Source organism: Ambystoma mexicanum, chromosome 5q (genome assembly GCF_040938575.1).
Source record: "Ambystoma mexicanum isolate Mex_15411 chromosome 5q, UKY_AmexF1_1, whole genome shotgun sequence".
Lineage (NCBI taxonomy): Eukaryota > Metazoa > Chordata > Amphibia > Caudata > Ambystomatidae > Ambystoma > Ambystoma mexicanum.
Window position 1 is genome coordinate 692,497,679 of NC_090933.1, and position 23,559 is coordinate 692,521,237.

General features: G+C 44.0%; 1 protein-coding gene across 1 annotated transcript in view; it reads left to right on the forward strand.

Moving 5' to 3' along the window:
• The window catches only part of PREX2 (phosphatidylinositol-3,4,5-trisphosphate dependent Rac exchange factor 2), a 1,458,907-nt gene that overhangs the window by 833,183 nt on the left and 602,165 nt on the right, over nucleotides 1–23,559 (forward strand). Inside the window, exon 26 of the mRNA XM_069621155.1 lies at nucleotides 11,901–12,108. Coding sequence (XP_069477256.1) covers nucleotides 11,901–12,108 — 208 coding nt within the window. The remainder of the gene's footprint in view (nucleotides 1–11,900; nucleotides 12,109–23,559) is intronic.

Consider the following 23,559-nt stretch of genomic DNA (forward strand, 5'->3'; position numbering starts at 1 on the left):
AAGCCGACACATGTTGCTGCATGTGGCCCCGCACTGTACAGTTGGATCCAGTGGGTCTTAGACCCTTGAGCGATCCATTTTATGAATCAAGGAAGCGTGCAGTCTGCCGCACGTGACTTGTGGCGGCTCAAGCACTCTGCTCTACGCGATTCCCCCTCGTGGCTAATTGCCATGCAAATCGCATGCACTGCTTTGGACTCGGGACCTCCCTGAGTAATGCGCGCAATATGCCAGGATTTCGCTTGGGTGCCCAGGTTGTGACTTAGCTGTTCTGTTGCCGGGGGGTCTTTGTGGAGTGTGGGCAGAGCCCCCCCTCGTGCCTGCCCCAGCTGCCTTCTCGGACCTTGTTGGCCCTGCGGTGTGACGGCGTCTTTCTATGCGCTCTTCCCCTTATCTCTGGAGTTCCCCTTGCACGAGCGCTACTTAGCTTTTCTTGGAGAGGGGCCCAAGTGGAAGGTGGTTGGGGCGTGGCCCCACGTGCAGATCCCCGACCTCGGAGCTCTTCTGAACACGTCCTCTCCTGCCGAAGGCTTAAGCACAAGCCTCGTGCTTTGGATATCCGAGCGCGCACGCGCGTTTGAGGCCCGCCCCTCTTGGGCTTGTTCTTGTAGTCCTGACCCCAGTGGAATCTGGGTAACTTAGTTTTTGCTGCCTATTTCCTGCAAACAGGACACAACAGTCTTCTATAAGGATGTAATCTGTTCCTAGTGTTGTCAGACCTTAACACCTTTGGATTCTTCTGGTTTTGGTCCCTCCCTGGGTCCATAATGGAAGGATTTAAGTCTTGCCTCATGACAAGATGGCACTGTGGATTAAAGGTCAACTAGGAAAAATCTGTGATAATCTGTGAAAAAGGGGGAGCAGAGGCAATACCAAGGGGCTGCCCCCTGAGGGTGGAGACAGAGGGCTTTGAATGCCTAGAAGTGATTCCTGGAACGTAACCTTGACCCAGTGATAGCGAGACTCAGAGAGGAAGCTCAACACTGGGCCACCCTCCCTGTGATCCTATTAGGTAGGTTAACCTATTAAAAATGCTGGCACTCCCCTGGGGCAACTCCCAAACAAAATGTTTGATATTATTAACGCATTGTTTAGAGGGTTGGTGTGGGGGAATAGACACCCGCTTATTGCACTATGCACACTAACAAGATCGGTGTGGGATGGAGGCGTTGGGCTACCGGACATCAAACGATACTGCTGGGTGTCTCACCTGATAGTTGTGAATGAATGACTGCACATGGGTGGGGGCACCTCCCACACACAAGACTGGAGATAGAGCTGATGAGAGGGGTGGACCCACTACAGGTGCTATATGGAAACCTGGTATGGAAAAAACGATCCCAGGCGGGCCAGAGGCTCATGCACGTCAGAGTAGAAGCCACCAAAGCGATGTGCTGCAATGAGAGGTGTACAAAATTGCAATCCTTATGGGACAACCTGGCATTGAGAGAAATAGGGAAACTGGGTGGACAACCACGCTCGCTGGCTTGAGGCGGGGATAGTCAAACTAGGGGACATAATCTAACAGAAGGCAACTATACCATTCCAGGGACTAAGGGACAAGTACGGGCTGGATCAAAATGAGGCCTGCACTTATATCTGCCTGACACATGTGGTGGCAAAACAATTTGGGGGCAACCTGGACCTCCCATATCATAATCCCCCTTGAGATTAACCAATTCACGGAAGCTCTCACAAAAAAAGGAATCACAGTACTATATCAGGCTGTTAACAATTTCTCGGTACGCCCTTTGGCACAGTTTAAGGAGAAATGGTAAAGAGACCTGGGTAGCCTGGAGAGTGAAGAATTGGCGGAGGCCTTGGTGGCGGCAAGGGAAGTGAATATGTCATCCCGCTTGTGTTTGATTCAATACAAAATCCTACACACTGTGTATTATTCAGGGGACCGACTACATGCAGGGTGGATGTTATTTTAGAAGATAGAAAACAAACAAGAAAAGTAATATATCATTTGCATCTATAAATTCAGACAAGCTGAAAGGATTTTTTGTACAAAAGGACTTTGCTTGTATTTGGGCTGCTAAACATACCATACAGATTTTGTGAACGAGCCAATCTGTCTCCACAATGCATCTTATACCGTCAGTTTCTATATTTAGTTTTGCCTATTAAGTTGCACTTTAGCATCTCCCATAAATCCAAACTATTGGCATAGCACTGTAGGTATGAGGGAGTTGGGATTTGAGGAGAAGCACACAGCGTGTGGGTGTTGTGAGTTTTTACCCATCCATTGGCAAAGCCAGCAATGCTTAACCTTTAATCAGCATCATATAGACATTTGCAAGACAATTCCATAATATTCCCAGGTAGTCACAGCATTTACCAGCAATCGCCATCTTAAGCCGCCCAGGCAGTACCTTTATGACAGTACTTGGCAAATGCATATGCCTTGCTTACACAAAACCCCAAACTGTTGAATTTGACAATCTATGTATGTTTTGACTAATAGGGAAAACCGAAGATTTAGCAGAGCTAGCAGCAGAACTCAGGTATTTCAGTTTTTAAGGGAATATGTGCCTAGTTAATAGAGTGGACATGCTGATTTTTTTTCACATTTTTCGATGCAAGCACAATTGTGGGAAGGTGACAGGGCCTAAGTCCAGGGTACACGCGGGTGGACAGAGTCCCCCCACTTTTTTCAGAAGTCCCCCCACTACTTTCGGAGGGCACCTTGCTATGCTAATTTTTGGTGACACCACATTCAAGTGGTATGTTAATGAGTACCCTCACATTTTCCGAAGTTCCCCCACTTTTTTCAGAGGGCCCCTTGATATGCTAATTCGCGACAGCACATTCAAGTGGTATGTTAATGAGTCCCCCCACTTCTTTTTTTTAGGAATTGATCCCTGGATGTTTTTAAGGCCAGTGAGGGGGAGCGGGCCTCGGTCAAGGTTGTGACTTTGAGTATATAGGATTTTAAGACCAGTTGACAAGGTTCTGAGTTAGAAAAAGAATGGATGGGGAGAGTTGGGTACATGCCTTGACTACTACAAAGATGTTTATGTATCGGGGAAGGCCTGAAGAGCTGTGATTAGGGAGGAAATAACAGTTATGAAACAAAATGGCCGGGCAGCTGCCTGTCAAAGGTCTGGCATTGACAGCAAGTGCATTTAGAGCCTCCGAGGTTAGCAGGGAGCCATTTTAAAATTATACGAGGGCATGAGAGCCCCCCTTCCTATGCCCAGGATCAAATGTACCCGCACCTAGACCCTCATTATGAGGTTGCCGTCAGGCCGACGGTGCTACCGGCAGCCTACCGGCAACCTCCGCTTACCGTTTCTGCTGCTTGATATGCCACCGGGATACTCCAGGTGGTGGAGGAAAGGTAAATTCCCATCCACGGCAATGGGATCACTGAAGCATGGGCACCGTTAGTACCAGTTGCTTCAGTGAAATACCTGCCGATAGGGGCTTGAACTACCGGCAGGTAAGGCCTACCAGTAGTTCACTGCCCCTACCGGCAGACTTGTAGTTTGCCGGTCTGGGAAAGGTGCCAGTAACTGTTGTTATCAGCACTTTTTTTCGGACCGGCAAACTTAGAATTAGGACCCAGTCTTTTTTTTCTTTGCATTCTCTGACTTGTAGTCATGGATTTATAATATGAAAAGCCAAACTACAAGTCAGAGAGTGCAAAGCAATAAAAAGGACAGCGTGTAATTTCCCAAATGACAAAAAGCATGTTTGTATGTATGCACGTACCCCCAAATGAATAGAGTTTATGCAAATGAGTCCAAGCCAGTAGAAAATGTTTGCAACTCTTAACGTAAATAAGGAGTGACAGCCAAAGCAAGTAGGGGGCCAATGCCTGATGACACAAGGCCCCCTGTAGTGCAGCCTGTGTGGATAAAGCAACCTGCCTGCAATCGAAACAGTAACCTACGTGTTTATTGCGGAATAGTTGAGACTTCACTTGGCAGTACGCCCTGAAACCAATATAAGGAGACCCCTCCTCGAGCCTTGGTCCCATTTAATTTAGACCAATTTAAATGTCCTGATGCTGCCACTGTTTACAAGTGTGCCTATTGTTTTGTTGAGGTTACGATAGAACATTGTGGTTCTTTTTGTCTATTTGATAATGACATGTAGAAAGCAAAGATTACGAGTTTCGGTTGTGGACAGTGAGCTGAAAGGTGGATGGGGTGCTAGAGAACGTACGTTGTAATCAAGTACACAAAGGGTGCTGTGTGATTGTTTGCTTATGGCAGCTATTGAGGTACACATACTCGTTCTGAATACTGTAATGCTCTTTTGCCCATAGCATGTTTCTGATGCCAAGCTTCATGCCTAAAGACCCAATTTCCTGTTCTCCGCACAACTTTCCGTGACGTTCTGTGGCAACAGCCAATCATCACGCTGCTGCGCTGCCGGGCCCTTTTCTTCAATCGCTCGCCCCCATTGGTGGTGCTCCCTTGGTTTATCCTGCTGCTTAAAGTTTGTGCATGCTGCACTGCTCAGTTTCCCTGCCTTCATTCTCTTTGCCCATCATTCCCCAATGCTCAGTGTTGGGAGAAGTCTCAAAAATGTGCTAATTCCCTCCACCTTAGAGACCCCTAGCAACTTTGCTGGATTTACAGGACTTGATTCTTTTAACCTGGAGAGAGTGAGACACTTTTTCCCACTCTCTCATGTATTTTCATACATGCCAAACCAGGTTTGGTCTCTTTGTTCATTTTGCCTTTGGCAGGGTTTCAGAGTGAAACTCGCCTCTGGCTCCAGAGTGTCTGGGGTAGGCAGGAAGTGAGGGAGGTGTCCAGAACTCCCAGTGCCTAGTCTCCTAGGAGACCCAAATGCACTCTGTGGTGATTGGCTGGCTGACTGTCCGGCAAGGACAGCCACCCTGCTGGGTGAGTGACAGCTAGGCTGGAATGAATGGGAGAGAACTAAATAAAAGGTGAGTCTTTTGGCTTGGAAGGCAGAGTCAACCACTGGACGAAGGAACCAAAGAAGAGCTTGAAGAGGACGCCTGCTGCAACTCCTGGACCATTGGTTTGCCCGGTGAAGCCCTGCTGCAGTGGCAACTTGCCAAGTTCGTATCGACAGAGAAGCCCCTGCAAGGACGACTTTTCCCTTTGAGTTGGTGGGGCCAATAAACTCCAAAGTAAGCCACCTGGACACCCATCTCGGAGCTGGTTGAATTTCCTCAGAGTTGCTGCAGGAAACCGTATAGGCAGGGAGAGGGACACCAGATTGTGTGCATTATTTTTAATCTGGCTTAAAGCTTTTGGAAGATCCTCCACACTCCCACGAAGCAGGACTGACCAAGCCTGAGCTCCCTCTGCAGAATGCAGGACCCGAGAAACAAGAACAGTCCAACTTGACAGCCAGGAACCACTTTGTTGCTATTTGTAGTAGCTGAAACGCTGAAACACGAAACAGCCACTGAAAGTTAAGTTTGCCTGTTGCAGGTTTTGGCAGTCCCAGTACAGTGCAGGAGTCCCCAGATGTGCTCCCTCTTGTCCCCACAACAGTGGTTTCATTCCGAACTACCATGGTTAGCATTTACTGCGGCTGTTCACAGCCCCGGTAACGCTAACCGTGGGTGCCTTCTTTTTCAAAATGGCGCAGAGCCATCTTTGACAAAATGTTCCCCGGTCTTTGTTTTTCGCCATATCTTTGTGGAACAGACCTTCTAGAGAGTTTCTCTGCATGCCAAACCAGGTTAATCTGGCCTAAAGCTTTTGGAAGATCCTCCGCACTCCCACAAAGCAGGACTGACCAAGCCTGAGCCCCCTCAGTAGAGTGCAGGACCCGAGAAACAAGGACAGTCCACCTTGACAGCCAGGAACCACGTTGTTGCTATTTGCAGTAGCTGAAATGCTGAAACACGAAACAGCCACTGAAAGTTAAGTTTGCCTGTTGCAGGTTTTGGCAATCCCAGTGCAGTGCAGGAGTCCCCCGATGTGCTCCCTCTTGTCCTCATGACAGTGGTTTAATTCTGAACTATCATGGTTAGCATTTACTGCGGCTATTCGCAGCTCCGGTAACGCTAACCATGGGTTCCATCTTTTTCAAAATGGCGCGGAGCAATCTTTGACAAAATGTTCACCGGTCTTTGTTTTTCACCATATCTTTGTGGAACAGTCCTTCTAGAGAGTTTCTCTGCGCGCCAAACCAGGTTTGGTCTCTTTGTTCATTTTGACTTTGGCAGGGTTTCTGAGTGAAACTCGCCTCTGGCTCCAGAGTGTCTGGGGTAGGCAGGAAGTGAGGGAGGTGGCCAAAACTCCCAGTGCTTAGTCTCCTAGGAGACCCAAATGCACTCTGTGGTGATTGGCTGGCTGACTGTCCGGCAAGGACAGCCACCCTGCTGGGTGAGTGACAGCTAGACTGGAATGAATGGGAGAGAACTTAATAAAAGGTGAGTCTTTTGGCTTGGAAGGCAGAGTCAACCACTGGACGAACGAACCAAAGAAGAGCTTGAAGAGGACGCCTGCTGCAACCATTGGTTTGCCCGGTGAAGCCCTGCTGCAGTGCCAACTTGCCAAGTTCTTATCGACAGAGAAGCCCCTGCAAGGATGACTTTTCCCTTTGAGTTGGTGGGGCCAATCAACTCCAAAGTAAGCCACCTGGACACCCATCTCGGAGCTGGTTGAATTTCCTCAGAGTTGCTGCAGGAAACCGTATAGCCAGGGAGAGGGACACCAGATTGTGTGCATTTTTTTAAATCTGGCCTAAAGCTTTTGGAAGATCCTCCACACTCCCACGAAGCAGGACTGGCCAAGCCTGAGCCCCCTCAGCAGAGTGCAGGACTCGAGAAACCAGGACAGTCCACCTTGACAGCCAGGAACCATGTTGCTGCTATTTGCAGTAGCTGAAATGCTGAAACACGAAACAGCCACTGAAAGTGAATGAAGTTTGCCGGTTGCAGGTTTTGGCAGTCCCAGTGCAGTGCAGGAGTCCCCCGATGTGCTCCCTCTTGTCCCCACGACTGAGGCCCAAGAACAGTGAGATCTGCAGAACTGCACAGTAACAGAAGTCATCAGCTGCATCTTTTCTTCTTTACCAAGGTACTGTAAAACAAGTCTAAGAGAATGTACCTCTTACTGTAGAAGTGCTTGTAACTTCCACAACTCACAAGCCTAATCAGCTTGTGACCCTACATTTGATTCTTCTTTTCATCAAAGACTTCTAAGAAATTTTGCAAAGACTTTTCCATTTACTTACCAGAAGTGCTTTATCAAAGGCTAAGCTCCACTAGAAAAGCAATTGTAACATGCCAGATAGCGATAACTTCAGACAGGAAGCCCTGATCATTTTGACAGTATAGCAACTGAAAGAAATGTGTAAAGTCAGGTCTCTCCCTGTTAAAGCAAATAAAAATGAACTAATTGCAAGATTGTTGAATACTCAAAGTCTGGGTAGTGGGCCTGTCACACCTACTATCCCAGGAAATGTGGAAAATGATGAGGATGATGATAGTTCTAATAATGTTGAAGAGTCAGAAGAGTTAGAGGAGTCCCAGGGAGAGAGCCCCTCTTTACCTCAACAGGCCATTATGCCTCAACCTTTAGCCACTGGGACCCTACCATGTCCAGTACCGAGTCCAGAATTTGTCTCTGTTTAAAAATATGAGACTTGAGTTAGAGTTGGAAAAGTTACCAGTCCAAGCTGAAAACAAACATCATGATCTCAAACTAAGGGAAATTAAATTACAACATGCTCTTGAAATGAAGACATTGTCTCTTGAAAATGTTTCTATCCCAGAGTCTTCTAGGTCTTCCAGTTGTAAGAGACCTTGCATTCCTAAAGAAGCAGTGAGTATGTATGAGGTTAAACTTGATATTTTGGATTGGTTGGGTGCTTTTGAGTATAACTATGGGATTCAGGGTTTCACAGGGAATCAGTTGATTCATTGGATTTTGTCTATGCTCCCCCAGGTTGCAACTGATGCTGTAATGGAGCTGGGGGAACTTGAAAGATTGGACTATGAAAATGTGAAGCTAGCTTTGATAGCTAGATTTGGGAAAACTCCTTCCCAGTACCTAAAGAGGTTTAGGACCCTCAAAAATACTGATGGTACCCCTTGGGCTACCTGGGTGTGTGAATGTTTGAAAAAGATGGTTGGGTTAAGGGTTACAGAGTGAACTCTTTTGAAGGAATGAGAAATCTGTTTTTGTTGGAATCTATTTTTGATGCCTGCTCTCCTGAGCTGAGACAGCACTTGGCTGATTCTTAAGAGATTGATCCCAAGTACTCACAAGGATTCTGAGGCCACTCATAAAAAGGATGAGGGGAAGCAGCACAAGAAAGAAGACAAAGAGCCTTCTAAAACCTACAATCCAAAAGAGGGCCACAAACAGAAGAAGGGTAAGCCACATGGGAAACCAGGTCAGTCTAGTGAAACCTCTGGTGCCAAACCAGAAGGAGGTCAGCAGAAGCCCCCATTTATGAAACATTTGTAAAATGTTATGCGCGTGGGTCTACTGACCATGTGAAAGGGGATCCCAGATGCAAGGGTAAACCTTCAGGGGTCCACACTGCCTCCTTAGCCTTCATCCCGGAGGGAGAAGTACATATGGCAAGTGGAAAGTTTCAACTATTGGCTGAAGACCCCATTGGAGTCTCTGCCAGTGTGTCTTTCGTGTCCCTGGGACTGTGGGAACAGCAGAATGTAGATGTGCATAACTCTATACCAGATAACACCAAAGAATACTACAAGGACAGTGTACATGTAAATGGTCAGGAGACCTCTGCCATTAGAGACACTGTTGCCAGCATCACAGTGGTGGATGAAACCTTTTTCAAACCTGAGGATGTTGCTAACGCACCCAAAGGTCCAACTGAGCTTGCTGGGGGCCCTATCTAGATGGTTCCAATAATAACAGCTCTCCTCCAGTGCAACAACATGACTGTAAGAATACCTGTTAGTGTACAAAGTGAGATGCCTGATAGAGTCCTGCTGGGGAATTATTTAAAATCTCTTGGGGTTGTATCAAGCACCCCCAGGCATCCCAGTAAAGGGAATCAGGAGCAGACTAGGAAGGCCATAGAGCTCACTTTAAATGACTCTCAGTGGGTTTTTACAGAAGAACATATAACACCCAGTCCACAAGAAGAGCCAACTTCTATTTCCAGGAAGAAAGAGACAAAGGCGAAACCCAAGGTCTCAGGAAACAGGAAAGATAGCACTCCGGTGCATCAAACCAGGACATCCATGAGAGGACAGTCCAAAGTCACACCTTTGACTACTCCACCAGCAGAGGCTGAGTGTGAGACCCAACCAGGAGAGATTGAGTCAGCTACTGAGGATTCAGAACTGGAAGAAGACCTTCCCCCTGTTGGAGATCTGGATCCTAAAGACCATCCTGAGCTGCAGTCTTTACTTGCAGAAGGTGGCCCCTGTAGGGCAGACTTCAGCAGAGGTCAAAGAGAGTGTCCTACTCTTGAAGGACTTTGCCAACAGGCAGCTTCCTAGGTGTAAGGGCAAGAGCCAGGGAAGCACATGTTATACTGGGGGGATGGCCTCCTCTACAGTGAACCTACTGAGTCTACCCCAGGAGACTACAGGAGACTTTTAGTGCCCCAGGAGGTGAGACATCAGTTTCTACAGTTAGTCCATGAGATTCCTTTAGCGGGTCACTTAAGCTTTAAGAAGACCAACAAAAGGGTTTCTCTTTATTTCTACTGGCCTAAGTTGGGGTCCGATGTAGATACATTCTGTAGAAGCTGTCACACTTGTCAGACATCTGGCAAGAGTGGAGCCAAGAATGTGGCACCTTTGGTGCCTCTCCCAGTGGTGGGAGTTCTTTTTGAGAGGGTAGGAATCAACATTGTTGGTCCCTTAGACCCTCCCACATCTTCAGGCAACCGATTTATATTGGTTGTGGTAGACTATGCTACCAGGTATCCTGATGCATTACCTATAAGGCCCTACTTGGTATTTTTACCAGAGTAGATTTTCCTAAGGAGGTTATCTCTGACAGAGTATCAAATTGTATGTCCCACTACATGCAGGCCATGTGGAAAAATTGTGGAGTGACCTACAAGTTCTCACCACCTACCACCCCCAGACAAATGGATTGGTAGAGAGGTTTAACAAAACTATGAAGAGCATGATAGGTGCTTTAGAAGAACCCCTTAGAAGAAAGTGGGACCTTCTACTGCCATGCCTTCTCTTTGTCCCTCAGGAAGGGGTTGGATTCAGTCCCTTTGAACTTCTCTATGGTCCTCCAGTTAGAGGTCCATTGGCCCTAATCAAGCAGGGGTTGGAGAGTGCTCTGACTATGTGTTAGGTCTCCGAAGGAGAATGACACACATGATGACAGAAGCTTGAGAAAACTTGAAAGCAGGTCAGGCTCTGGTGAAGCATTGGCATGACCAGAAGTCCAACATGGTTGAGTTTACTCAAGACCAGCTAGTTCTAGTAATGGTACCTACAAGGCAGAGGGCCTTACAGGACAGGACAAATGGATTGGACCCTTCAAGTTTGTGGGAAAACATGGAGAGGTCAATTATTTGGTGGATTTAGGCAATCCTTAGGAGGCCCCCAGGGTCTTTCAAACCAACCACCTAAAGGTCTATGTCTCTAGACCAGACCTGGGAGCTTTGCTTCTAGCCTCTGATCATCAGGAGGAGGAGAGGAGTGAGGTTTTGGCAATCCCAGTGCAGTGCAGGAGTCCTCCCTCTTGTCCCCATGACTGAGGCTCAGGAACAGTGAGATCTGCAGTGCTGCATAGGATCAGGAGTCATCAGTTGCATCTTTTCTTCTTTACCAAGGTACTGTAAAACAAGTCTAAGAGAACTTACCTCTTACTGTAGAAGTGCTTGTAACTTCCACAACTCACAAGCCCAATCAGCTTGTGGCCCTACATTTGATTCTTCTTTTCATCAAAGACTCCTAAGAACTTGTGCAAAGACTTTTTCATGTACTTACCAGAATTGCTTTATCCTATCCAATACCTTTGTCCATTGACTTTGGCTTAGCCTATTGAATTGAATGACTCTTCTAGTGAACTCTAAAATGATCTGCACTGCTTAGGAACAATTGTGATCTCTTGTGTTCTTATAATCTTTGCCTTTTACCAACTTTTAAAGAGTGTTCTGAATGCCAAGAGTAAGATATTAATGTCCCCAGCACCCGTGTTACTGAAGTCACCTGTGGGTGTAGGTTGTATCTGTGGGCCATCCCAAATGGGTCTGTTCTGATTCAGAAACTCAGAGTGTACACTATTGAAGTATATGTGTGTGTTACTTTTACACTGCTCCCTTCTGAAGAAGGCTTTACAACTGACTGATAAATAAATGAATAATTGTTTATGGAAGAAACCTTGAGTGTAAGAGTTTATTTGAATACCTGTAACTACGAATTTGTGTGTAACTCCACTACAACTCACATTTCCCCCCTTGATATATGCCTGACTGCTCAACATGCTACCAAAACTGTGTAGTACAAGCTTATACCAAAGGTTGGGTTGCCTGCCTATACCTGTATATTAGTTGTTTGTAGCGTTCCCAGAGGGTACTGCATTCAAACTTTACCTAATACTCACTTGCCCATCACGTTTCCTGAATCCCAATTTTCCCTTCCACATTCCTCGACGCTCGTTTGCACCACCTCGATGCCCCAACGCTGTGCTCTCTTCTTTAATGCTCGGTTACTGTGTATCGGTGTCCTGATAATCAGTGTTTTTTGCTTTGTGGTTAATATCCTTCCGCCCATTGCAGGTTGGTCAAGTTCTAATTTTTTCACCTTCTAACTGCGCAATACCACATTTCTATGCCCCAAATTTCAGAGGTGCTTTTTCCCTGGTGTTCAGTGATGTTTTGCCTCTCCTTCAGGTAATATTGTGACGCCTCCAAAAATGCATTTTGGTGTTTCTGTGTCCACATATTATTCGTACAACCCATAGGGGATTTTGTTAACTGTGGATCTTTTTGTGCAGGTAAACTGAACCCCATGGTGTACATTCAGCATACGATAACAACCATGGCCGCACCTTCCGGGCACTCTTTGGGTCAACAGGATGGTCGTGGCCTGCGATATCTGCTGAACGAGGAGGACCTGGAAACGCAAGACGTGTACCAGAAGCTGCTGTGCAAGCTTCAGACTGTCCTGAGGGAGGTGGAAGCGTGTGTTTCTCAGATAGACGAGTGAGTATGTTTCCTCTTCAGCTTAGCTGGGTGACTCTGGAACCTAGTGTGCAGGGTGGGTTAGTACAGAGGTGATGGCAGACTTATTTCGCGCCTGGCTATGTAGCCTTTCGGAGCTCAGGTCGATAGATGCTAAAACTCATAATCATTTGACAGCTGTTGAGCAAAGTGAGTTGGTGCATGGACTAGTCACAATTTGTCCAGTTTACAAGTTTCCCTAGTCGTTGCATGTTTTAGAACTGCTAAAGTGAGATCAGGGTCTCAGCTGGTGTTTAGAGGTACTGGATGTAATGCTATCTGAATGTTACCATAAGCAGGCAATCTAAGCAGTTGTCAACATCTGTGGTGGCTCCCTTCTCACTCAGGTTAAGTAACAGGGATGTAATTTCACCAAAATTCCTGGGATAGAGGAAGTGACATCACACAGCCCTTCACCCCCTGATGACATTACATGAATTGATGTAATATGACTCCGCTCCCAAGTGACATCACAGGAAGTGATGGCAAATGACCTTCTGACTTTTTAGATGCATCTAGCACCCGTGTTTCCAGGTGCTCTCTTCTCAGCCAGATATACGAACCAAGGCACAGAGGGAGGCATGATTTGTCCACGATTACACATTTGGGGAATGCCATTTTTCAGATTCAATCTGGGGTCTATATGTAAAACATACACAATGCAGTATTTTTAAAAGGGTAAGCAAAATCTGTAATGCAGGATACAGCTAGTGTATGAAATATCTATAGATCAATGGACACAGAAGTATGTGTTATCTGTGGCGTTGCTGTGTTAAACAAGCCAAAAAAGCACTGACCTGGGGTGGCATGCGCTGCTGTTTAACCAGGAAAAAAATGCTGCATGATCAAGGCCTGAAAATGAAATAATTGACCAGGATTTAGTATCAACAAATATCCCTCGTTATAAACGTATCTATGAGTCAGCTACCACTACAATAGAAGAAACCTTTTAGACTGGTCTGCGTGCACAGAAAGGAGTGCACCTGACAATGTTATCTTTGCTGGAGTATAATACCTGGGAAAGGTTCTTTCAATATACCCAAGACCCCCCATAGTTTCCATTATCTAAGTGTAATAATGGGTGCCAGAGGACTTAAAAAATACGATTTCATGTAATATCATTGCTGCACACATAAATCCATAGCACCACGCAGTTATTTAACATTGAAAACACCCACGGGTTTCTTCTCACCTGGGGACTCACTGGCAGACTTCAAGGCGTAAACTGCACACTACCCCTTTGTCAGACCCAGTGGTGCCCAATGGTGTAGGACACATTTTGGCAGCTCCCCTGCGATCCATGCTGTGCCCCCCCAAGCTCCTTAACAAAGCACAGGGTACGCCACACCCCGGGCCAGTACGGACCACCACATGTATGCAATGTCCATGATGATTATGCAGCTGCAGGGGAATGCACTACAGCAAGTGAAAGAAGTAAATATGTGTTTCTATCAAAGCTTAAATCTTTGACACAACATAGAAAGAAGGGGCGGTGTCTGGTCCACAAATGTACCAGCCACCAGTGGTTGCTGGTGAGTAGTTTTTTCGGAGGGTGTAAATATTTGCCACAAGTATCAGATGAGCATAGCGACGGAGCCCGAACTAACGAAATAATGGGTTGGGAGGGCCCACGGGATTCTTCTCCTTCCCCAAAGTAAATGTTTTGAATAATGGGTTAAAATGGTGCATTACACAGCACACTTTCTGGGAAAATGTGGGTTAAAGGCTACCAATGTGGGTAAAAGGCCAACATTTTGTTTTTGTAGGGTGTAGGGTAAATCATGAAAAAGATGCATGTCACCAAAAGTGAACAGGGCATTTCCCAATGCATTATCATGCCGGACCCTGCAATATATGCCAGTATAAAATACATTTCCATGCTGGCTCCGACAACATATCTAGTATTCCCATATAAGACCATACTTATGTTTGCTTTAAGACTTTTTTCTATAGTATCATTAATGGCACTGGGCCCAAAACTGGCTCTGCCAATATATGCCAGTACTCATATGCAAGCAAATACTAGTGTTGGTTTGGCCATTAAAACTGACATGTCACAATATGAAAACCTGTCCAAACTGGTTTCAATGTATGCCAGTCTAGACCCATGAGAACACTTAGCTTGCTTGATTCATCATAAATGCTCAGTTAATAAAAGGCCATGCTACAGTGAAGAATATACAGGCTGCTACACCAAAACATAAGTCTAGCGACGTAACACTGCTTATCATGCTTGCTTTTTTAAAGATGCTGAGTAATAAATGTCATGCCACAGTGAGCAATGGCTAGACAAACAGCACCAAATGCCAGTCTAGCCAGGGAAGAGCACACATGAATTTGCTGTTGCCCAAAAATACCAGTAAAACATGCAAAGTCAATATGGGATGTGGCAAAAATACTCCAGTGATCCCTAGTCTCCCAGGGCCTTACACACACATGCATCTGCTTTCACCGACTGGTCACTCACCCATACATCTCCTTTCAAGATTCACCACACAGACACACACCAAAACCCACCCAGAACATTCAAACACACACTACCACATGTATGCTCATTCACCCACCAGTCACTCACTCACACCTTCTCATGCATCCACTCATTGCATTCTCTACAAAGGCACACACTCAACCACCCAGAACATTCAAAAACACACATCACATCACATCACTTCTCATTCACCCACCAGTCACTCATACCCTATCTTACATCCGCTCATTGCACTCTCTACACAGGCCCACCCACCCAAAACATTCACAAACACACATCACAATACATCACTTCTCATTCACCCACCATTCACATACATACATCTGACATGCACTTCACACATGCAAAACACACATCATATTACAAAAAAAAGCATTATATTTATCTTGCAGCTTCGGTTAGTCCTTCCAGGCCTCCTCGGCTCCTCTGTGCTGCTCACAAACAGAAACCAGGAAGCTGCAAAAGCTTCCTGGTTCCACTATGTGAGCTGCAAGTAAGCTGAGGGAGCTTGTAGAATTTCTTATTCTTCTCTCTTCCTTTCTTAGCTTCCCTTTACTAGGTTTGATTTTCATTTTAGTGCTAAATCTCCCTCACTTGTGGGACCCCCCAGAACTTTCTACTGGACTGGTGGATTATATGCCCTTATACCTCAGTTAGTGGGATCCTTTCTCCACACTCAGCTTTTATTTTACTCTTTTTATGGGTGTCATTTTTAAGACTCTCTATAGTGTCTTTTGGATTGTATCCTTTTTGACAACTTTTTGACATATACTTCTTATTGTTGCAACACAACACTTTCTGTGCTGGGTTGCCCATTGGACTTCCCTTTTTATTTTCTCTTGCTAAATTTGTGAGAACTACTGTTCCAAAGGTTAGAAAGGATAATTATATCCTCTCTACATTTTATTCTGTGAGACCAGCACCCCCCACCTTATGTGAAGTGCTGGGGAGATACAGTGCATCCCCTTTCTCACTACCACTGTAACTGTTATGTTACAGACACATTTAACCTAAATGTCTGGTGGCAGTGAACCTGTTTACTAATCTAGTGCACTTTACTCGCAGGCTGTTTCCACACCTGCGGTAAAGGCACCCATGGGTGCCAATTTTACCAAAATGGCCCCTGTCTTCTTTTTTCACCATTGTTGTGTTTCGTGTTCTTTCTTGGTCCTTCTCTCTCCAGTGCAGGACATTCCTTTCTGCAGGTTTTGTCTTCGGAGGGAGATCTCAGGCAAAAGCCTGCAGAGGCTCCAGAGTGTCTCAGACAGCAGAAAGCAAGGGAGGAGTCCAAAACTATGCAGCGCTTTGTCTTCCAGCCTGGCTGATGGGATTCAGTTCCAACTGGGAGGTAGGCTGTCCGATCCTGGAAGCAGAAGAGGTAATTGACCACTGTAACCAAATCTGAAGCAGAAGATGAAGAAAATCCATCGGAGACGATTTTCAGCGACCAGAGACCCTGCTGTGTAACTAGAGCCGGCTATTACCCTTCCTGCCAGGCAACCTGTGTGTCCTGGTAACTCAGACCCCTACCCAGAGCCTGATTTGATCCACTAGACTCAAGAAGACCTGCATTTTGAGCCATCTCACAATGTGCTGCGACCTTCGCTGGCTGCAATACACCAATACCCTGGGACCTCGAGCCATCGCATGGTGCACAGTCTTCCAAATTTAGAAGCTTGCTGAAACATTGCAGGCATCTGGCTGGATCTGCAGACACTTGATTTCAGTCTTTGAAGTCCCCTCACCAGAGTGTTGGACCAAATTAGTGATGAGAATCCAACTAATGATATTCTGTCTTCTCCTGGCTCCTGAAAAGGGTGCGAACACCAAAGAACTGCATCCAGCCATGTAGAAACTCTTGCCTAAAGCCTTTCCCATTGATCCCTGCTGCAAATTCCCTTACAGTGTCCTGTCTTCCGTCTTCACGACAAGGAATTTATCAACCAGGTTTTTGGGTGCAGATCCTGAAGACGACCTGCTGAAAACTCCTTTTCTGTGCTGAGGTACTGTGTTGGCTGGGGTTTTACTTACCTTATGCCTTGTTTGATTCCTGTAAAGCTTTGGGGGTGATTCATGTTATTGGGAGTCCTCACATCCAGTTTGCCCGGCCCAAATGCTGGAATCCTCGTAGGGTGTCTTCTCTGAATTCCCTAGACCCTTATTAACTCTAAAAATGAACTACTTACTTATTTTGAAGAGACTTCGTCAGGAGCTCTGACCTTTCCTACATCTGTACCGATTCTGACCTACCTGTTGGCCACTAGAGCACTATTGAGCCCCCTCCTGCCACTGATAACACTCATGCTTCCAGAATAGGGACATACTTACTAGGGTTGGGCCTTTTGCCATAAAATGTATCACATGATCAAAAGTTACTTACTTGTGAAGGAGTTGGTTGGTAAGTGTCCCTCTGAAATATGAGAAGTTTCTACTATCCTTTGAATCTGTTTTGCCATTCTTAAAAGTATATATAAGGTTATTTTACTTGCCTGTTTATTGGGTCACCCTCTTCCCATGAGTAATGCTGTTGAATTCACCTAACTATTTATTTCCGAAAATAAGTGTATATGTTTACCAACTGGGTCTCGCTTCTCCAGACCTTCTGTATAGCCTGTCTGGAATATGTCTGCTTTGGGCTTTACCTACCTTGAATAGCTGTGTGACATTCTAAATAAATGTACTGTGTGTTTTACATACCTTGGTCTCCCTTGTGCCATCCTAAAATAGTGTAAAGAGTTATTGCGTACCTTAGTCTGTGTTCCACTGATCTGAAAAGCAACTGTAATAGTTTATTACAACATTAGGTCTTACTCACCTGGCATAACTGAGGGTTATCCTGAATGTAATTAAAGGTTCATACTGTTTCATAAATTTGAATTCCTCTATTCAGAAAAGTATCCTGGTAACAGGGTTGGTTTTCTATGTGATTTCTTAATTGAGTGCCACTGCATAACTGACGATGTCTACTACCTTGGAATTACTGTAAGTAATCTACATGTACCTTGTGGTTTTACTCCCCCTGAATAGGTGTGTCCTATTCTAAATGTGTATGATTAGGTCTGACCTGCATAGAAATACTGTTAGTTATTCTGAAAAAGGTCTATGCTTTGGTCTGTGTACCTTCAGCATTGTGTTGTGTTTTTATACTGCGTTTATGATTCTATGACAAAGTACTTACCCACCAATATTTACCTTGACCTATTTTTAATTATAATAAACATATATTGTTTATAATATTTCTGGATGCAAGTGTTTCTTTTCAACAATTTGTATGCTACAGGTTCGGTGTTCTTTCCTACAGCCCGTCCTCCCTACTGTGATAAGACTGCCTGCTCTGTCTACGCTACCAAATATTCAGGTGGTACAGCCGTATACTTAGATTGGAGCTTTGTACTGTCTCAGTTGTACAGTTTTGTGAAGCCCTTAGTTGGACTTCTGAAAAACTGTCCTAACACCATGGCTTTAAAACATTTGAAATATCTGCAAGATATTTACTTGTCTCACACTCTCAGCTACTCAGATTCTTATCACCCATACCATTTTCCAGTTCCACTATTGTTTGTCTCCCCTCTTCTTGATCTGCTAGATTATGTTCTTTCCTCTTGAATTTGATTTTCAACTGGGCTTGTTGTCAGTCTCCCTTTCCAGCTTCATGTCCATTTTTTTATCTCCTCTTCATTGACCTGCTCTCCATTACTGCCTGCAGTCTTATTTTAAATGCAAACTTTTAAAATGTGTTCATGGCTAATCTATGTCCTACCATTCCTCACTTGTTTTGAGTTAATCTATCCTTCAGTATTTGTTCTCTTCTTCACTCATTTTCGCAGTCCATGTCCTCCTTATTCCCAATTCAATTTCAGTTTTTTAATATTCTTGCTGTCAAACTCTTACTCTTTCTTTCCTTCTTCTCTCTGCCCCATGTGAGGGGTCAAAAATGAGAGGCAGACACAAAGTTGTTTTCAACATTAAACATTTTATTAAAATAAATTGGTTTGGATAAAGGTCTTTCTGTCCCTATCCTAAGGAGAGTTTCCCTGCCTAGGAAATCAAAACTAAAGATCAGTCTGTCGTTAAACTTAAGCAAACTGTCCATGTGTTCAAAATATATCTAGCCCTCACACTAAAAATGAACAACACGATGTGCAAGATAAATGTCTCTGCTTTAGATTAAGCAAAAAGTGTACACAACTAAGTATGTAAATCCAACAAAACAATCCTTGTATTCAGGGGATGATTCCCTTCCTTTGAATTGCCTCAGGTACAATATTGAAAATGTTATGTTCAAAAGATGATTCGTTAAGTTTAGTTGAAATGTCTCTTTTACAAAACACTTTTTTAAGGATGATGAAAAGTGTCTCTTTCAAGCAATGGTTTTTATAAAGGATGGTAAAAGTGTCTTTTCCAAGCAATGGTGTTTTAAGGATGGCAAAGTGTATTTTCTACACAACTTTTTCCAATGTGTTTTCCTTTCACACACTACACATGGATTTCCTGGTGTACTCCCCTGCCAAGAATCCCCTCTGGACTTTGAAGATCCCCCGGTGTTCTTTCTTGCCACGTGTATTTCACCCTAAAGGCTCACTGCCTGATGTCCTTCTTCTGCCAGGTCTTCTTACAACCTTTAAAAATGATTCGATCAGTTCTTTAAATATAACACATTTGTACTCCTTCACTGTTTATACTTTATTGGCTCTAGGTAGTACTTGTTCCAACTTCCCCCATGTTGACATTTCATATATGGAGACTTGTTCAAGTTGTGTTTGTTAACTTCATTGTTAGTATTCATTGGCTTGTGGCAATACTTGTTCCAATCTTCCCTATATTGATATCTAATATATGAAGATTTGTACAGATCTTGCATTTCAATTTCTTCATTAGTGCTTATTTGCTTATGACAACTTTTATTTCAGTTTTCCCCATATCAACATCTCATAAATGGAGACTTTCTGTAAGTTTTACATTTCTGTAGTACTTGGTTGATATTCAATACAAGTTTCAAATTGTCTATAGGCCTGTCGTTATGCCCCAGGGCTCCCAATTATTCTGGCAAGACTCGCCAGTGTTTGCTGGTGTTTTTGACCTGTGGTGTATGACTGCGGCGACGTCCTTTCTTCGGGAAAGCGTTTCCCGCTCTGCAGACCCTCTCATGGTTCTCCCAATGGCTTATCGCTCACCCACCAGTGGAACTGCTGCTTTTCCCTGCAACCACATCCCTGACAGCCTCCCCCCTGCTACCGCCCTCTAGCGGCGCTCCTTTTGCAGCACTTGTTGTGCTTCTCCTCCCGGTCACCCGCCTTTCCGGTAGGATGTGTCAGCCTCCTTCAGCACAGTCTGCTCTCTGATGTCTGCCTTTGGTTCCACTTCCCACATCTCTCTTCTCCACTTCTTAATTGAAAAGGCACACCATTTTTAAATATTCCACACAGGTGATTCCCATCACAACAACTAGTCTGCACATTTAGTTGGTGTTCCATTTAATCGACACTAACACCTTCTTCCTATTCCTCGTCTCAGTACTTCAGTCTTTATGGCTGTTGGAGTCCACAGGATGAGTGTGCTTTTTAAAGTTGTAATGTTTTGGACTTCTGTTTAAATCAAAACCATCAGAAGCAGGAGATGTTAAGTGAGCATTATGTGTGCTGGTAGTTTGCTTAGATGGACAATATGCCATGAGTATCTTAGAGGTTAGGGCTTCAGAAAGAGGGGGAATATTGCTGTGTCTCTTGCAGTGGAGTCATCTCTTCCTCCCGATAGTCATCCCCTCCCACATGATCCTGCCTCATAATACCACCCCCAGAGTCAAGATCAGGTAGCAGCTTCCATCCCCTGGCCGTGTGGTAGAGGATCATCATCGGGGAATCAGTGATAACTCTGCAGGATTCATCACACCCACCCATGTCTTGTTTCACTCTTCTCTCGAAACCTTTCTTCTCTCCTCAAAATATTAAGACTGTTACTTCATGGTGTTTGCATTTTACAGATGCATGCATTTTGCACTGTCTTTGTAAATCTTGTACAGCACTTAGGAGTAGGTGCTTTGTACATGCCCACAAATAAATAAATAAATGGTTATCTCTGTCCCAGTACTCCTATAGAACTATTTGTTTTGAATCAGCCAGAAAATAGAAGAACATGTGGGACATGAACACTTCACTCTGCCTGTCCTCATGTAGGTGAACCACATGCCTTTCCCAGGTAAATACCAATGTGTCCAATGGGGCGTTAGCCAACTGTGCAGTTTCTCAACTTAAACAAAAAATATTTGCATTCCAGAAAACTATGCCAGGATCCTAAAAGCAATAAACCTCACCAGGTGGGGGGATTTAACGGGTCTGATAATGCCCAGAGCCTATGTTATGTTACTGTAAATGGCTGTTGCATTAACTTGCCCGTTAAAGCAGCGGCCCGTCAGAGTTCATTGCTTAAGTAAAACCCAGTAATATGTTTAGCTGATCCAAAAAGAAAATAAATGACAAACATTTACAAGTGTGCATTGGTTTGATGAAAACAGAGTTAAAAGTAAGCAAGTTGAAGTAAAGTTGCTAGCCTACAAGAAAGCATTACATGTAAAATGCATACGAGAATGAAAAAATACCTGATGGCTGGACATATCCTTTATGCTGGATAGCCCTCTGGCCACAATGCATTTTTGGACTTTTCTATCCTGAACTGAAATGCGTTGTTATAATTCATATTTAAGCAATAAGCACCCATTCTGGGGGCTGAGCCTAGTCACAAAGGCTTTAACCCAGGTCCACAATATGCTTAGCACTTGGTTCAGTCTCCAAAACAGGCAGTTATTGCTATTAACCCCCTGAGGCCAACACGCTGGGTGCTAAGAGCAATGTATTTGTAAGAAGCAACAGATTGCAGCGAACATGCAACCCGTTGTTTCTCAAAAACATTTCTTCACATAACATGGCCACCATGGAAATGAATGGTGGGGCTCTTGTTATATATATATTGGTTAATATATGGCTGCCTCATTAAGCAGGCAACCCTAATCTAATGCCCCCTCGAATACAGTCCCACCCTGCAATACTGGGCAAGAAATAGACATTTTGAACAAAACTGAAATGTATTTAAAAATGAATTGGAGGTGGTCCAGAAGCTTTATAAAGGGGAACTCAACACAATATTACACAGTAACAGGAATCTTGTCCACAGAAACAAAAATAGTGTCCCTGCTTGAATGTCACTATTTATCACACACAAGCATATTTTTACATAATCAAATCTCTATATGATTAATTCTGAATACCAATAGGTATTGTATACATATTTCTGCCGCTTTTTGGCCGCCTCCAAATGACGCAAAGTTACTTTTATAAATGGATCAAAGAATGTTGCTTTCCCCAGTAACACCAGCAATGTATGGAATCAGAGAACTGTTGCATAGACAAATGACATGTATATACATATACATAAACTTATATCCCTTTACATCTATTATTTCACCCTAGTATAAGTGTGGGATTGTGGGTATCTAAGTTATTGATGTAATTTAATATAGACACTATGTATTTCATGTACGTTTTGCAGGTTTCTGTTAGCAAAGCAGTGTTAATTTAGAATGCACAGACTATTTTTAACTCTCCCACTCAACCTGGGCAAATGGTTTGATATTGTATCAAGCAGGTATAAGTGTCCCTCCCCACTTATCTCACTAATAGAGTGTCATGCAGTTTCAAGAATGAAGGGTATATGGGATTTACATTCACATACATTATATTGGCATAGAAATGACACAAACTTGCTTTCATTTCCCATTCCTTATTAAATGTCTATGGCCATCATTGAACTCTGTGACATCTTCATAACTTAACAGTAACTGTGAAAACACAGTGGGTACAATTTAATAATACTATAATTTACAAAGAGCTGTGCACCGACTTCACAGACATGCTATCTTGCTTTCTTTATCCTTGCACACACAGTTCAAAATGTATTTTGTATTTCATTAAAATTACATCTCACTTGATTTTAAATGCAGTGAGAATGCAATGCACATTTCCCATCACAAAATCAATGTATTAAGATAGCACCATTTCCAAACCACCCTCCTTCTGGGATTTATGAGAAGAATAGTTCGACAGAACATATATCATTCCTATTGGGGAATTCTCATACTCACTTTGAATTTATCTTTAATGGCATTGAGCCAGCAGAGACCCTCTCAGTTTTGAAATCTCCCAGTCAATAGGCCTCCCTCCTGATCTGCCTACATGAAGTTTGGACTGCCTTTGGGTCGCTTCTCTGCCGGTTTCTATGTGGTGTATGACTCATTCCCTTAGAACAGGAATCTTCCCATCTGTAGCCCTTACGTTGTTATCACTAATTAATCCATCAATCCAATAGAACAAGTGGTGTTATTTCCTGCAAGGATTTCCAGAGTCAGCCTCAAACCCTCTCTTTTTTAAAGTGTAACAAATTCCCATGCTTATGTCACGATTATGTAACACAAATGGATTGACTTGATCTTTCTATTGGCCTGCCTCATAGACAGACACTCCTATTGAATACTGCCTCCATTCGTCATTGAATGATTTTAATGTCAATATTTGTGACCAGAAAATTGTGCAGGGCCTATCTGTTCTCATTTGTAATTCTGTCATTGTTGGTAGCAACCTGCCACATGACTGAGATATGGATTGCTGTATTATGTCTTCACAGACACACATTTGGGTATGACACACAGAAATATAGCCTTCTCCTCCATAATTGTATGAATATTAGTCAGTTTTGTTATTTTTAATATTCAAATGCAAAATTGCTATAGAGCAAACTCTCTGTTTCGAAAGTCACCCCATCCCATATTTGTAACTGGTATGGTTTAAAAGTTATGAATCAAAATGTATAATGTAGTACTGGAATCATGCCCTACATTTGCCCTACAACAAAATATCATGCTTCAGCCATTTGACTGATGTAAACACATTCATATA